The 13484-nt window shown below is 41.4% G+C and overlaps 1 protein-coding gene and 1 long non-coding RNA gene across 2 annotated transcripts in view; both read right to left on the bottom strand.

Annotated features, from left to right (window-relative positions):
• The window catches only part of LOC103517387, a 21427-nt gene extending 15976 nt beyond the window's left edge, over window positions 1-5451 (bottom strand). The window contains exons 1-8 of the mRNA XM_026829500.1: window positions 5392-5451; window positions 4370-4562; window positions 3445-3596; window positions 2553-2662; window positions 2268-2284; window positions 1392-1663; window positions 1276-1327; window positions 543-814 (exon numbers count right to left, since the gene is read on the bottom strand). Of these exons, the coding sequence (XP_026685301.1) occupies window positions 543-814; window positions 1276-1327; window positions 1392-1663; window positions 2268-2284; window positions 2553-2662; window positions 3445-3596; window positions 4370-4562; window positions 5392-5451 (1128 nt within the window). The remainder of the gene's footprint in view (window positions 1-542; window positions 815-1275; window positions 1328-1391; window positions 1664-2267; window positions 2285-2552; window positions 2663-3444; window positions 3597-4369; window positions 4563-5391) is intronic.
• A 600-nt stretch (window positions 5452-6051) lies between these two features.
• On the bottom strand, window positions 6052-12383 carry LOC113470794. Its single transcript, XR_003393724.1, has 3 exons — window positions 12223-12383; window positions 6815-7012; window positions 6052-6122 (listed from the first exon to the last, which is right to left on the bottom strand). It is a non-coding gene; the product is annotated as an uncharacterized LOC113470794 (long non-coding RNA).
• Between the last annotated feature and the right edge of the window lie 1101 nt (window positions 12384-13484).

Genomic DNA, 13484 nt, shown 5'->3' on the forward strand with positions numbered 1-13484 from the left:
GATTTCCACTTGTTCTCTGTCCTGGGCAGCACCAACTGTTCTGAGGATTGTGCAAACCATTTTCCAAGGTCTTCCAACCGGGCTAACTTCCCCTTGGTTCTTACCTTCATGATTCCATTCCAATTATCTCCCGTGGCCACTCGGAACAGCGTTAGAAACGCCATGCCGAAGTTACTGAAGTGAGCATGTTCCTGGACTTCAGTCATACACGAGACCAGTAACTAGGCTGCCTAACCTAACCTAACCTAGTGTTATCCAGCCATTACCTTCGAGTTCCAGGCTCAAGCCCCTTTACTTACCTTCATCTTCTTCTTCTTCTTTTCTTCATCTTTTCTTCTTCTTCTTCTTCTTCTTCTTCTTCTTCTTCTTCTTCTTCTTCTTCTTCTTCTTCTTCTTCTTGTAGTTGTAAGTCCTAATGAACGTTGGCAATCCGATCATGATTTCCACTTGTTCTCTGTCCTGGGCAGCACCAACTGTCCTGAGGATTGTGCAAACCATTTTCCAAAGTCTTACAACCAGGATAACTTCCCCTTGGTTCTTACCTTCATGATACCATTCCAATTATCTCCCGTGGCCACTCGGAACAGGGTTAGAAAGGCCATGCCGAAGTTACTGAAGTGCGCATGTTCCCCCAATCCCTGACAGGGTAGTTCATCGCTGCACTCCAGTCGTCCGAATAACTCCACGCCCAGAGCGGCGAATATGAAGAACAGGAGGAAGAAGAGGAGGCCCAGGTTGCCCACCTGGGGCAGGGCTTGCATGACGGTGTCTAAGAGGGCACGGATACCCTTGGCCATTTTGAGCAGCTTGAGAACTGGAAGAGGAGAAGATGGGTATATTTGAGCTAATAGTACAAAACACCCCTGCGAAAAGGGCTACCTATTCGTATAGCTACTTTCCTTTATATAAGTTGAAATCTAGCCCTGTCAATTCTACAAATTAATAATGAGGTTTGATTTGGAAGAATTGTAATAACGGAGGTTTTATCATCCCAAAATCATAGAGAGAAGAAGGACAGGATAGGAGGAAGCCAACCGTTCCGATGAAGATGGACTTCGGTGATACACGAGGCCAGTAGCTAGGCTGCCTAACCTAACCTAGTGTTATTCAGCCATTACCTTCGAGTCCCAAGCTCAAGCCCCTTTACTTACCTTCATCATCATCATCTTCTTCTTCTTCTTCTTCTTCTTCTTCTTCTTCTTCTTCTTCTTCTTCTTCGTCTTCGTCGTCTTCTTCTTCTTCTTCTTCTTCTTGTAGTTGTGTGTCCTAATGAACGTTGGCCATCATGATTTCCACTTGTTCTCTGTCCTGGGCAGCTCCAACTGTCCTGAGGATTGTGCAAACCATTTTCCAAGGTCTTCCGACCGGGCTAACTTCCCTTTGGTTCTTACCTTCATGATCCCATTCCAATTATCTCCCGTGGCCACTCGGAACAGGGTTAGAAACGCCATGCCGAAGTTACTGAAGTGCGCATGTTCCCCCAATCCCTGACAGGGCAGTTCATCGCTGCACTCCAGTCGTCCGAATAACTCCACGCCCAGAGCGGCGAATATGAAGAACAGGAGGAAGAAGAGGAGGCCCAGGTTGCCCACCTGGGGCAGGGCTTGCATGACGGTGTCTAAGAGGGCACGGATACCCTTGGCCATTTTGAGCAGCTTGAGAACTGGAAGAGGAGAAGATGGGTGTATTTGAGCTGACAGTACAAAACACCCCTGAGAAAAGGGCTACCTATTCGTATAGCTACTTTCCTTTATACAAGTTAAAAGATTGAAGCCTTTGAGATGTGGACGTACAGAAGGATATTAAAGATCAAATGGATAGATAAAGTCACCAATGAAGAAGTGTTAAGACGAATGAATAAAGAAAAAGAAGTTGTACACACCATAAAAAAGATTAAGCGCTAGGCTGCGGGTTCCATTCCCGCTCGGGGCGGATTTTATCCTGAAGGGATAAGGTTCGTTCTCGGAATTGGCTGGCTTTCTCCTATCCTGTTTTCTCCCCTCTTCGATTTCGGGACGATAAGACCCTGGCAGTTACAGTTCCCTCTATCAAACCTCGTGGGGGAGGGGGGGGGGGGTTGATAGAGGGGAAAAAAAGAGTTTGACAGTTACAAAATAGTTCCGTTACAAAATAGTACATACATATGAACTGTAAGTACATATGTATGTATTTCAGCGCCGATAGCATGAATACATTAGTTCCCCATGGATCACTGGAGTGAAGCAACGTTGCGCGAGGTCAGAATCCGCATCCGGATTTCCAATCACTTGCTGACCTAGGATGTCTATAATATAAACATATTTAATAATACTGATTTCCAATCACTTGCTGTTAATGCTGTTTTCTTTTCCCGGTGCCACTCAGGCCGGGTGAGGTTAATCAAAATTCAAAGCCAAGATAGGCGATATATATAATTATATTCTTGGAAACCAGAAGAAATGTGAGGCCACTCTCCTCGCCAAATGGACGGTGAAAGAACCGTCACTAAAAATCTTACGTTGAACCTGTCAAAAAAAAAAAAAAATCTTCTTGGTCCAAATTAAGATACTCACCTATCTTTCAGGTAAATGTGGAGGCCCAGGGCCAGAAGCTTCATGAAACACTCCAGAATGAACACAGCCGTAAAGAAATAATTGAAAATTTTCAACGCGTATGTCAGCGCCTGAAACAGAAATACAATAAGTTGTTTATATTTTTTAGTCGTCTTCTGTTCTGAAGGTTGGAGGTTCGAATCCAAGTCAAGTGAAACAAGTGCTAGGTACACTAAATTTTTGAAGAGAATGAGGATAGGGTAAGAGGAAGCCAGACGTTCCGAGAACGAGCCTTATCTGTTAAGTATTAAGTTCGTCCCGGGCGGGAATCTATCCCACGACCTAGCGCCTCTGAAGGTTGGTGGTTCGAATCCAAGTCAAGTGGAACAACTGCTACATTAAATTTTTGAAGAGAATGAGGATAGGATAAGAGGAAGCTAGACGTTCCGAGAACGAGCCTTATCTGTTAAGTATTAAGTTCGTACCGGGCGGAAATCTATCCCACGACTTAGCGCTTACAAGGCGCCCTATCCTCCAAGCTAACTAGAGTGGCAGCCTTTCGCCTGGCATCATATGTTGGCCAACAGCATCTTTTCTATAGGCCCTAATCTACATATAGAATAGAATATACCTTGTTTATCCTGCCCGAATGTGACTAAAAAGTCCCTTTACCCCAGCAGTCTAAACAAGGTCTCGTATATTTGATGGGTTAAAGAATAATATATACAACTAACAATTCAGTAAAAAGACCTTGCTTAAGAAGGCATTACTAAGTACTACCATCTAACTACTCTAGACTCTAGAGGACCTGCAGACAGCAAACGCCAAAGGGGTGGCCGTGGCCACGTACTGGAGACACAAGATCTGACAATGTGGTGATCCGGACACGAAACGTAAGTAGGTAAGTACTAACCATTGGCATCATATAGAACTCCATAGCCATCGTAATCACATTGAGGCCAATAACAGCAGCAATAGCCAGGTCAAAATACTTGGATGTCACCACACTATGAATCAGGAGTCTCCACTTGCAATAGTTACTGTAGTATGGGGGCTCGTGCATTCCTGAAATCCAATGAAAGCGTTGGTCTTCATGCTCTTTTTATGAACAATTCGTTCTTTTTATGAATTGAACATGGGCACGGTTGGTCCAGTGGTAACGCGCTTGCTTGCCATGCAGAAGGTCCTGGGTTCGAATCCCACCATCGACAAAAATTTGTACTCGTCTTTCGATTGCAAATATTTCAACGGGTTACTTTCTGGTGTTCTCGTGTTGACCCAGCACCTAAATGGGAAGTATTGTGTCTCTTCTCGCCCATCTGATGAGAGGCATACTACGGGATGGGCATGCTACAACACAGGCCACAAGCGTCTAATGTAGCAGTTGTTCCATTGCTACGAAATAAAAACGGCGATGGAACACTCATCTTTAAAAAGAAAAAAAAAATATATATTTTACAATACAGAGATCGTCTCATGAGCTGATGATAATAATACTTACTTAGGTACTCACCCTGTTTATACTGCTGTAATGACACATGTTAGGTAAAATGTAGGTATCCATCACGGTTAGTTAATAAAATAAATATAAATAAATGCCGTTTCCTTGTGTAATTACAAGTATCACAACTTTGGTGCTCACTGCAGCATTTACATAGCTACTCATTTTCCTCACCAGGCTGAGTGGGCCCTGCAACAGCCAGCCACGGAATCAATCATTTGCATGATGCAAATTTTTTGACCCCGCCGGGAATCGAGCCCGGGTCTCCCGCGTGCAAGGCGAACGCATTGACCACTACGCCGTGGGAGTTGACGATGAATCAATTTCTCATTCTTACGTCTTCTCTTCTTCTCCATCTGCTTCGCCCGTTTGGCCAGCCTCCTCACTCGTTCCTCCTTCTCCTGTTCTTCCCGACACCGATGAAAGTTCTCCACCACCACTCCGACAAACATGTTCAGGACGAAGAAACCCACCAGTAGGATGAACGCGATGAAGTAGAGGAGCCTCCACTCGGAGTAGTTCTCGATAGGCTGAGGGAAGACAAAACAAAATTATTGAAAAGTACCCCTGCCAGCCTAGTTAGCTTAGTTGGTAGTGCGTCTGCCTTGTAAGCGCTAGGCCGCGGGTTCGATTCCCGCCCGGGTCGGATTAATCCCAGAAACGACGCTACGCGACAGGGGGGGAAAAAATTGGAATTTGTATGAGCGCCTGGTATCTATTTTATATTATGCAATGTGCCAAAAACAAATGAAAATCTTTTGCGAGCATTCTCGTCTGTCGTGAGTCGTGAGGCATTTTCATTTTGATTTTCTCTGAGTAGGTAAGTGTACCATTTATTCGCCCACCTAAAAAACGTACCATTTATTGGCCCACCTGTACCATACGCCACATAAGTCTGAACGCGTAAAAGTAGCCCTAGAAAGCGGCGATAACGTGTTCTCGATAGGCTGAGAGAAGACAGATAAAACAAACACAATTTGACCACATAATATTAATTTCAGTGGTTAGGTGGTAGAGAATGTTTCTGACGTTAACCACGCCTGATGACTCTAGTGTTTACGTTCCACTGAAGAGCCTATTATGAATTTACTAGTAGTTCTGTGAACTGTAGTCAGTGGTTAGGTGGTAGAGAAGGTCTCTGACGTTAACCACGCCTGATGACTCTAGTGTTTACGTTCCACTGAAGAGCCTATTATGAATTTACTAGTAGTTCTGTGAACTGCGCATGTTCCCCCAATCCCTGACAGGGCAGTTCATCGCTGCACTCCAGTCGTCCGAATAACTCCACGCCCAGAGCGGCGAATATGAAGAACAGGAGGAAGAAGAGGAGGCCCAGGTATATCTTCCCTTGGTTCTTACCTTCATGATTCCATTCCAATTATCTCCCGTGGCCACTCGGAACAGCGTTAGAAACGCCATGCCGAAGTTACTGATGAACTGTAGACCTCACTCGGACTCTTTTGCTCAAGCTGAGACTTTGACAGAACCCTCCTCATATCTGGGATTCCAAATCCGGGATCAAGGATCGACGTGCCTTGATCTTATAAATTCGTGTACCAAATTTCATGAAAATCGGACCAGGCAATCTCGAGTTGCCAGCCTAGTTAGCTTGGTTGGTAGCGAGTCTGCCTTATAAGCGTTAGCCTCCTCATATCTGGGATTCCAAATCTGGGATCAAGGATCGACGTGCCTTGATCTTATAAATTCGTGTACCAAATTTCATGAAAATCGGACCAAGCAATCTCGAGTTGCCAGCCTAGTTAGCTTGGTTGGTAGCGAGTCTGCCTTATAAGCGCTAGGCTGCGGGTTCCATTCCCGCCCGGGGCGGATTTTATCCTGAAGGGATAAGGTTCGTTCTCGGAATTGGCTGGCTTTCTCCTATCCTGTCTTTCTCCCCTCTTCGATTTGGGGACGATAAGACCCTGGCAGTTACAGTTCCCTCTATCAAACCTCTTGGAGGAGGGGGGGGGGGTTGATAGATGGAAAAAAAGTAATCCCTTTAACACCTAAAATCACCAGGGATGGTGGTGCCCCCTAGGAGGCCCCCATTGCAGTGGCTGTGATCCACCCCGTGACGACATATCGGGGAGCTGAGGAGGAAAATGGTAAGTCAGTTGAAGATTTTCGTTTATGTTTGGCACATTGCATACTTAAAGGAGATACCAGGCGCTCATACAAATTCAAAATTCATCGGTTGTGAGAGAAGAAATCACCCAATATTATGTAGGTAATTCCCAAGGAGCGGTAATTCCCATTAATTTGCTGGGTCAACACAAAAACATCAGAAAGTAACCCGTTCAAATATTTATAATCGAAATACCTACCTACGAGGTTATTTTTTATTATTATTTTATTTTTTGTCGATCGTGGGTATCGAACCCGACTTACCCGACCCAGAGGAAACCAAAAAGGTTTGAAATTTCGAATCCCAGAAACGACGCTACGCGACAGGGGAAAAAATTTGGAATTTGTATGAGCGCCTGGTATCTATTTTATTTATGCAATGTGCCAAACACAAATGAAAATATTTTGCTAGCATTCTCGTCTGTCGTTAGTCGTGAGGCGTTTTCATTTTGATTTTCTCTGAGTATCTTCTCTCTCTTTATCTCACTTTTCTCACTCTTTCTCACTCTCTCTACCTTTTATCTTTGAATTTAACCTTTCTTTCTCCATTTTTAGACGGGTTTTCTCCCAATATCATTTTCACCTCTTTCTCGGTTGGTCTTTTCTACACAGAGACAAAATTTCACAGGTATGTACGGTTGTGTATCCATCAACTTACTTTGAATTGGCACCATGGGGCGTACTGTTGTTGAGAATCACCACTGGCTCCCCTCCTCCTCCTCCTCCTCCAGTTTCACCTCCAGTCGTCTCTCCACTACAACCTCCACCTCCATCTCCATGGTGGATGTGTCCCTGTCTCTTCTTGGTAGAGCCGCGCTTCAATTTGAATGAATAGCCTCTCGAGGATTTTGAAGTGCTGAGAGAAGAGAAATGAAACCAATTTTTGAAGTGTTGTGAAATGTGGAGGAGACAGAAAGGGAAAAGGAGGAGGAAAAGGAGGACGAGGAGGAGGAAGAGAAGTAAAATGGTAATTAGGAGAAAGACGAAAAGTGTGAGAGAGTCCGAGTAAAAGGAAGGAGGAGAAGAAATAGAAGGAGGAGCGAAAAGGAAATGAAGGCTAGGAAAAAAAGGAAGGATGGGGAAGGGATTGGAGAATGAATGACATCAGAGTGAGGAGTAGAAAACGAAGAAAAAGGGGAAGAAGTAGAAGAAACAAGCAGGGTCCGTCCCTCCGGGAATTTTTCAGCCCGTAGTGATTAGAGAAAATCAGTACCTATGTATACCTACCTAATTTGCAAACAAATTTGGTAGGTACATACATAGGTGTACTGATTTTCTCTAATCACTACGGGCTAAAAAATTCCCGGAGGGACGGGCCCTGCTTGTTACTTTCTATTTTCATTAGGTTTTGTCCATGAATGTCTTGCTGAACCTACAGTCAGTCTCCATTTTATTGGGGAGTTACATTCAAGGATGGCATGAGTGACCGTCTCTTCACACCCCCCGCATAACCTACAAACAATTTGGTCTTGATGGAAGCCCATTGTTTCTAGATGTTTTCTAAACAGGCTAGGTCAATGCGAGGAGTGGGTCCCTTGTAGCCGAAGGGAGCGTAAAACCCTAAAGACATTAGCATTGTCGTTATTCCAGTGACCTTGTTAAACCAAAGTTTCATTATAGTTCCTGTTCATATCTAGTTATAAAATGTATCTTTATCTACCATCTAATTAAAAAAGAGAAAAATCACCTCAGGATAAAACCAAAGTTGCTTACTAAAGAGGCAAACAGCCCTATAGTATGAGTTGAGCTTGTATGAATCTACCCTCACTCTCAGGAATAAAAACAATGTAGAGCGTTTATTTCGGGAGTTTTTCAAAACGAATTTCGAGCATGCACGCGAAGGTTAGTACTGATGTAAAAAATCGGTTAGGTACCCATCATGAGAAAAACTCGGAAAAATTGAGCCTGATAAAAAGGTTCTCGAGACTTCAATGAAATCTGGATATGTCTCTTATTTACATCATATTAATTTCCGTACTTACCCCTTGATACCTTGATGATACAAATTCCTGATTTCCTTTTTGTGACATCTGGCTAATTAGATTTTAACCTACAGAAACTGTTACCTACCTTTTGGTTTAAAAGTTGAAAGTCCTTCTTCCAGTCTATATCTAGCAAAAGTTCCCTACACTTTCGAGCTTTGATATCCCTTATCAGAAAGTTCATTCTGTCTTTCCAGTTACGCTTGAATTTTTTAGAACTTTATTTAAATGGAATATTTTCAACAAGTCTACCAATATCTATATTATCTATTCAACTAAGAACTAAACGCTGAAGATCTAGCTCTGAAATCCGGCAGTGATTGTGGTTTAGCTTTCCGAAAATCTTTCCAGCTACCTACTTTTTTGTTGGAGGTTTTTACAGCCAAGTCATTCAAATGGCAGGTAACTTTCAAGAGTTTTGACACATCCACTAATTTCAAGCAGTATCTTATGTTGCCCAAAAAAATTGCCCGAAGAAGAGGGATGACTAGACATTCCTTGAAAAATCAATTTAGCTAGTTTGGTTTCTCTTTAAAAGGAAAACGAAGGAATGGTGATTATCTGCAAAAGCAATAGGAGAATAAGGACAGGAAGAAATTAATAGTAAGAAAGAAAAGAAGAAAAGGAAACAAAAGGAAGGAAAGGGTTGAAAAGGAACAACAGACCTTCAAGATTTTGAAAACGAGGTTTTGAAATTGACGTTTGGAAAACGAAAGTTTGGATAAAGTGGTTTCGAAATTTTCAATGAAACTTGCCTTTTGTGGGTACACCCTGTCAAATTATACCTTGAATAGACTCAAAGAAGCATGCATGGTACAATCCTAGGATATTAAAAAATACACTCCAGAGCAAAAAAGTTGGGATAGTTTGCCTTTCCAGTCCGTCTCCATGCTGGATAAGTGTACGATCGTGCATTTGATCCGATGTAAAGTAATAGGGAACAAGCTAGACGTAAGGTGACGGAACAGAGACGGAATGTATCCGTGACGGATAGATAAGTTTGCGTGGACATTTACTGTGACAGACTTTTCTGAACGACTTGAACGCAAACGTTTATTGTTACATATTAAAGAAATATCGACTTAAAGCTCATGTTGTCTTGAAAACAATCGTTGTATTTATCTTTGTAGGATTTCAAGGCTTGAGAAAGAAGAGGACACGAAAAGTAATTAAATGCAGGAGCTGAGACCATTTAACGTCTTCTGAAGCTCATTTTCTCCCTTTTGTTGGGGTAGCGGCTGTACTAAATCATAGGAAATCTACGGGTTACTTTCTGGTGATTGAACTCACTAGTTCACGTTCACTAAGTAACTTTGCGCGTGGACGGTATTCGGATGGGTGACCAACTGGGCAATAACTTGCTGTATTTTTCCAGTTCTCAGGCTAGGGGCGTAGATTCGCATAAGCTTCACCTATCCTTTAGGGCAAGCTTAACCCATCCTTTAGGGCTGTCTAGCCCCTACAGTCTAAGCCTCAGATTGGACTTTTTGTGTATGGAGTTAAGCTGTTTCCCAACTAAGCTCGAAGATCCGAGCGATCTTCAATAGCTTTTTAGTCCGTCCTTCCTTTATTATTACAATAGTAATAAAAAGGTATAAGGGACGGACTATTGTATTCGCTTCGGTGTCGTCTGTGTGTGTCAGTCTGTCTGTTCCCATAGAAGGACTTATCCAAACCTGGTCGACCTATATATCAAATTAAAGGTCTTTTTACCAGGATCACGAAAATGGTAGTGCAAATTTTGTTCAAAGAACCATAAAACCAAAAAAACTGGTTTTTGCGGGATTTTTTTCACATTTTCTCACACAAATGAGCTCTGATCTTGAAATTTGTCGCGACGACCTATGAACTCAAAGCGAGAAAGTTTTAGATAACACTTCAGTCGATCATTTAAGACCGATTTTAGCGTCACCTATGTTAAGCTACGCCGAGAAAGGCCAATAAATGGATGGGTGACATTATATTGGGAATAAAGGGAGAACGGGCTCCAGTCTTGATTTTAAATCATTACATGAAAGTAAAAACAAAAAATCAAATCAAGAATGATAATAAACTGAATATTAAACAAATTAGGTAGGTACAAAGGTATTCTTTAACCACGATCGAATAAACTACGGCCTAAAAAATTCCCGGAGGGACGGACCCAGCTTGTTAACATATCTGTTTTGATATGGTGTACAAATTGTTTCCACTTATGCGATCTGGTAACTGCTTTCCAAATATTTGTCATATTTTTTGTAGAAAGTAATATTTTGCAAAATCGCAAACATCCATAGTATGTACGACCGACATGATGCACAAAATCCAAAATGTAATTTTCAAATTGTTTCCATTGCTAACAAACATAAAAAACCGGACGGTGGGATGGAACACCACTCCACTCTTTTTTAAAAAAAAAAATAAAAAATAAAAAATAAATAGTGAAAAAAGTTAAAAAAAAAATAAAAAAACCATTATCAGTGACGTTATTCCAAGTGACCTTTGTTAAAAACCAAAAAGTTTTCGTTTGATAGGTTCCTGTTTTCACATATCTTAGTTACTAGGGAATGTATCTTTATCTTCACCATTTCTAATAAAAAGGAAGAAAAAAAAATCACCTCAGGGATAAAACCCAAAGAACGTTTCAAAAAAGTTTTCCCTGAGCTTTTTTTCAAAAAAAAAAAAGAATACCCACAAGGAAGTGTTCCTCTTCTCCTCGATGTTTGAGATTTTTTTTTGTTTACTTTTGTTTTACATTTTTTCAGTTCCACTTTTCTTTCAATTTTATTCCATTCCTATTCTTTCCCTTATTCTCCTTTTGTTTTAATCTCATGTCTCTCCCATTCTCTTCCCTTGGTTCCCTTTCTTGCTTTTTTCGTGTTCTAGCTAAATTTATTTCCAGTTATTATCTTTCTTTTTGTCTGGCCTTTTTACTTTTTTTTTTTATTAAGGGACTCTTTTTTTTAGTCTTTCTCTCCCCCCTCATGTCGTTTTTTACTTTTTAGTCAAGAGATTAAAGCACTTAGTAAATTTATTTCTTTTTTTCCTCTCTTCTCTCTTCCTCTTCTCTCTCTCTCTTGTTTTTTTCTTAAATAGCCGGGACGACAAACATTCTGAGCGTAATCTGATTTCTGACTGGACGAAATTTTAAGCCAAATTTCCAAAATTCCCAACCAATCCATATTGCAAGGTCGAATCTGTTTAACTCACACTAAGTTAAAAACTCTTAAAGCCAGCCTAGGTTAGGCTTAATTGGTAGTGCGTCTACCTTTGGAAGCGCTAGGCCGCGGGTTCGATTTCCGCCCGGGGCGGATTTTATCCTGATGGGATATGTTCGCTCTCTCGGAACGGGCTGGCTTTCTCTCCTATCCCTGTCTTCCCTTCTCTCTTCGATTTCGGGACGATAAGACCTTAGCAGTTACAGTTCCCTCTGTTAAAACCTCCTTAAAAAAAAAAAAAAAACGCTTAAAACTTAGATTGCAGTTACGACCACATTGCTAATGACCGTAGGTATAAGGCTTGCTTCACCAGGTCCTAAGGTTTCAGTTATAATAATAATAATAAGTTTATTCTTTCTTTACAATATTCTTAACATAGTTATTCTTCACCATCCCTGTAAGTACTTCTGTACTTTTAGGGACCATAACTTCTTCTTATTATGTAAGGTATTCTTGAATAGTGATTTTGTATTTTCTTTTCGTTCTTATTGACTATTCTTTTAAGCTCCTTCTTAATTTGGTTAGGTTCTTTATTGATTCGCTTTCGGTCCATTCCAATAGGTGTGAAACGAGAATCAGGTTTTAATTTTAATGGACCGAAATCGAACAATGAAAACCGTACACGTATGAAACTAGTCTTATCCAAATATCCAGTCCCATTTACCCTTCCAAACTTACCAACTAACCGTAGGTATAAGGCTTGCTTACCAGGTCCTCAGGTTTCATTTGGTTAGGTTCTTTATTGATTCGCTTTCGGTCCATTCCAATAGGTGTGAACCGAGAATCAGGTTTTAATTTTAATGGTCCGAAATCGAACAATGAAAACCGTACACGTATGAAACTAGTCTTATCCAAATATCCAGTCCCATTTACCCTTCCAAACTTACCAACTAGACTGGTCTTTCTTGGTAGCAAGATGGCCACCATTATTCGCGACACCTGATTGGTTCCCCGTGTTGGTTACATTCAGACTGTTGTTACTGGCAGTCCCCGTGTTGGTGGTAACAAGTTGAGGAGGCCTGAGCAGTCCTGGACCAGTACTGTTCTGGGAAGACTGGAAATTCAAATAATAGTGGTGATTTGTCATTAGCACCTGCTAGATAAAGCACAATAATTTCAACTAGTGACGCTGCAGTCATAGCACACAGTCAAACTATTCTCGAGTTGCGTCCAAAAATAGTCACACTGCCTCGATAACATAGATTCATCTCGTCGATCGGTCGATCGACGGCCGTCCGACTATGTTTGGACACAACTTTAAGATTTCATACATATTATTCTGTCGTTAAAGTTACAATATGCTCACTATTGCCCGTAAAATATTTGATCGTTTCCAATTTTGATTTGATCCTAATGCAGGGTTCACTCTTATGTTGGGCCAGTCACACACTATCAGGTAGGACTGACTCTATCAGGTATACCTGACACCTGATCAGGTCTAGTGAGTGGCTGGCCTTGGAAATGTCTGACAATAATGTCGTGCGACATCATCATATTCTATCAATCCAGGGATTGGTTTATAGTCCTCCACTCTATTCTGTTCAATGGCTTCTCCTTCATTTCGGTGTATTAAGCTGCATCCGGCATATTTGATAATTATTTGATTTGATAATATTTGATAAGTTGTGCGACAATGTTTCCTAAATGTGGAGATTTCTAGTTGGCTCTATTTTCAATGGCAAATTTATGGACAGTATAAATAGCGTATGTACCATAGCGTAGCGTATGTATGTACCATATAACGAATAAAATACATTTTTTTTTTGTTCTGAAGTCAAAGTTTCTCAAATTTTTTGCTCAAGAGTGCTAGAATAGCTTTAGATAATTCTCTCTTGTATTCATTCTTTTCACACAGCAAAACACTGCTAATATCATCTTTGCAGGCATAAAAAGAAAGAAAACAGTAGGTATAATACAAATATGTACAGTAAGCTGCAAATTCAGAAAACAAGGGCCAGGGATTTCCAACTTTGATGAGCGTAGGCGGCGGCAAGAAAGTCGGCCTTTGCTTCGAGAGCCGCAGACGGGGCTGCTCTAAAAGTGGTCGTGGGCCGCCATCGCCAGTCGGAAATCCCTGGTCTAGACTGACTATCGAAAGAGAAAATGTCCAAAACAAAGAACAAGTCAAAGAAAAAGCCAAAGATATTGA

The sequence above is a fragment of the Diaphorina citri genome, unplaced genomic scaffold, assembly GCF_000475195.1.
Source record: "Diaphorina citri unplaced genomic scaffold, Diaci psyllid genome assembly version 1.1 scaffold1829, whole genome shotgun sequence".
NCBI lineage: Eukaryota > Metazoa > Arthropoda > Insecta > Hemiptera > Psyllidae > Diaphorina > Diaphorina citri.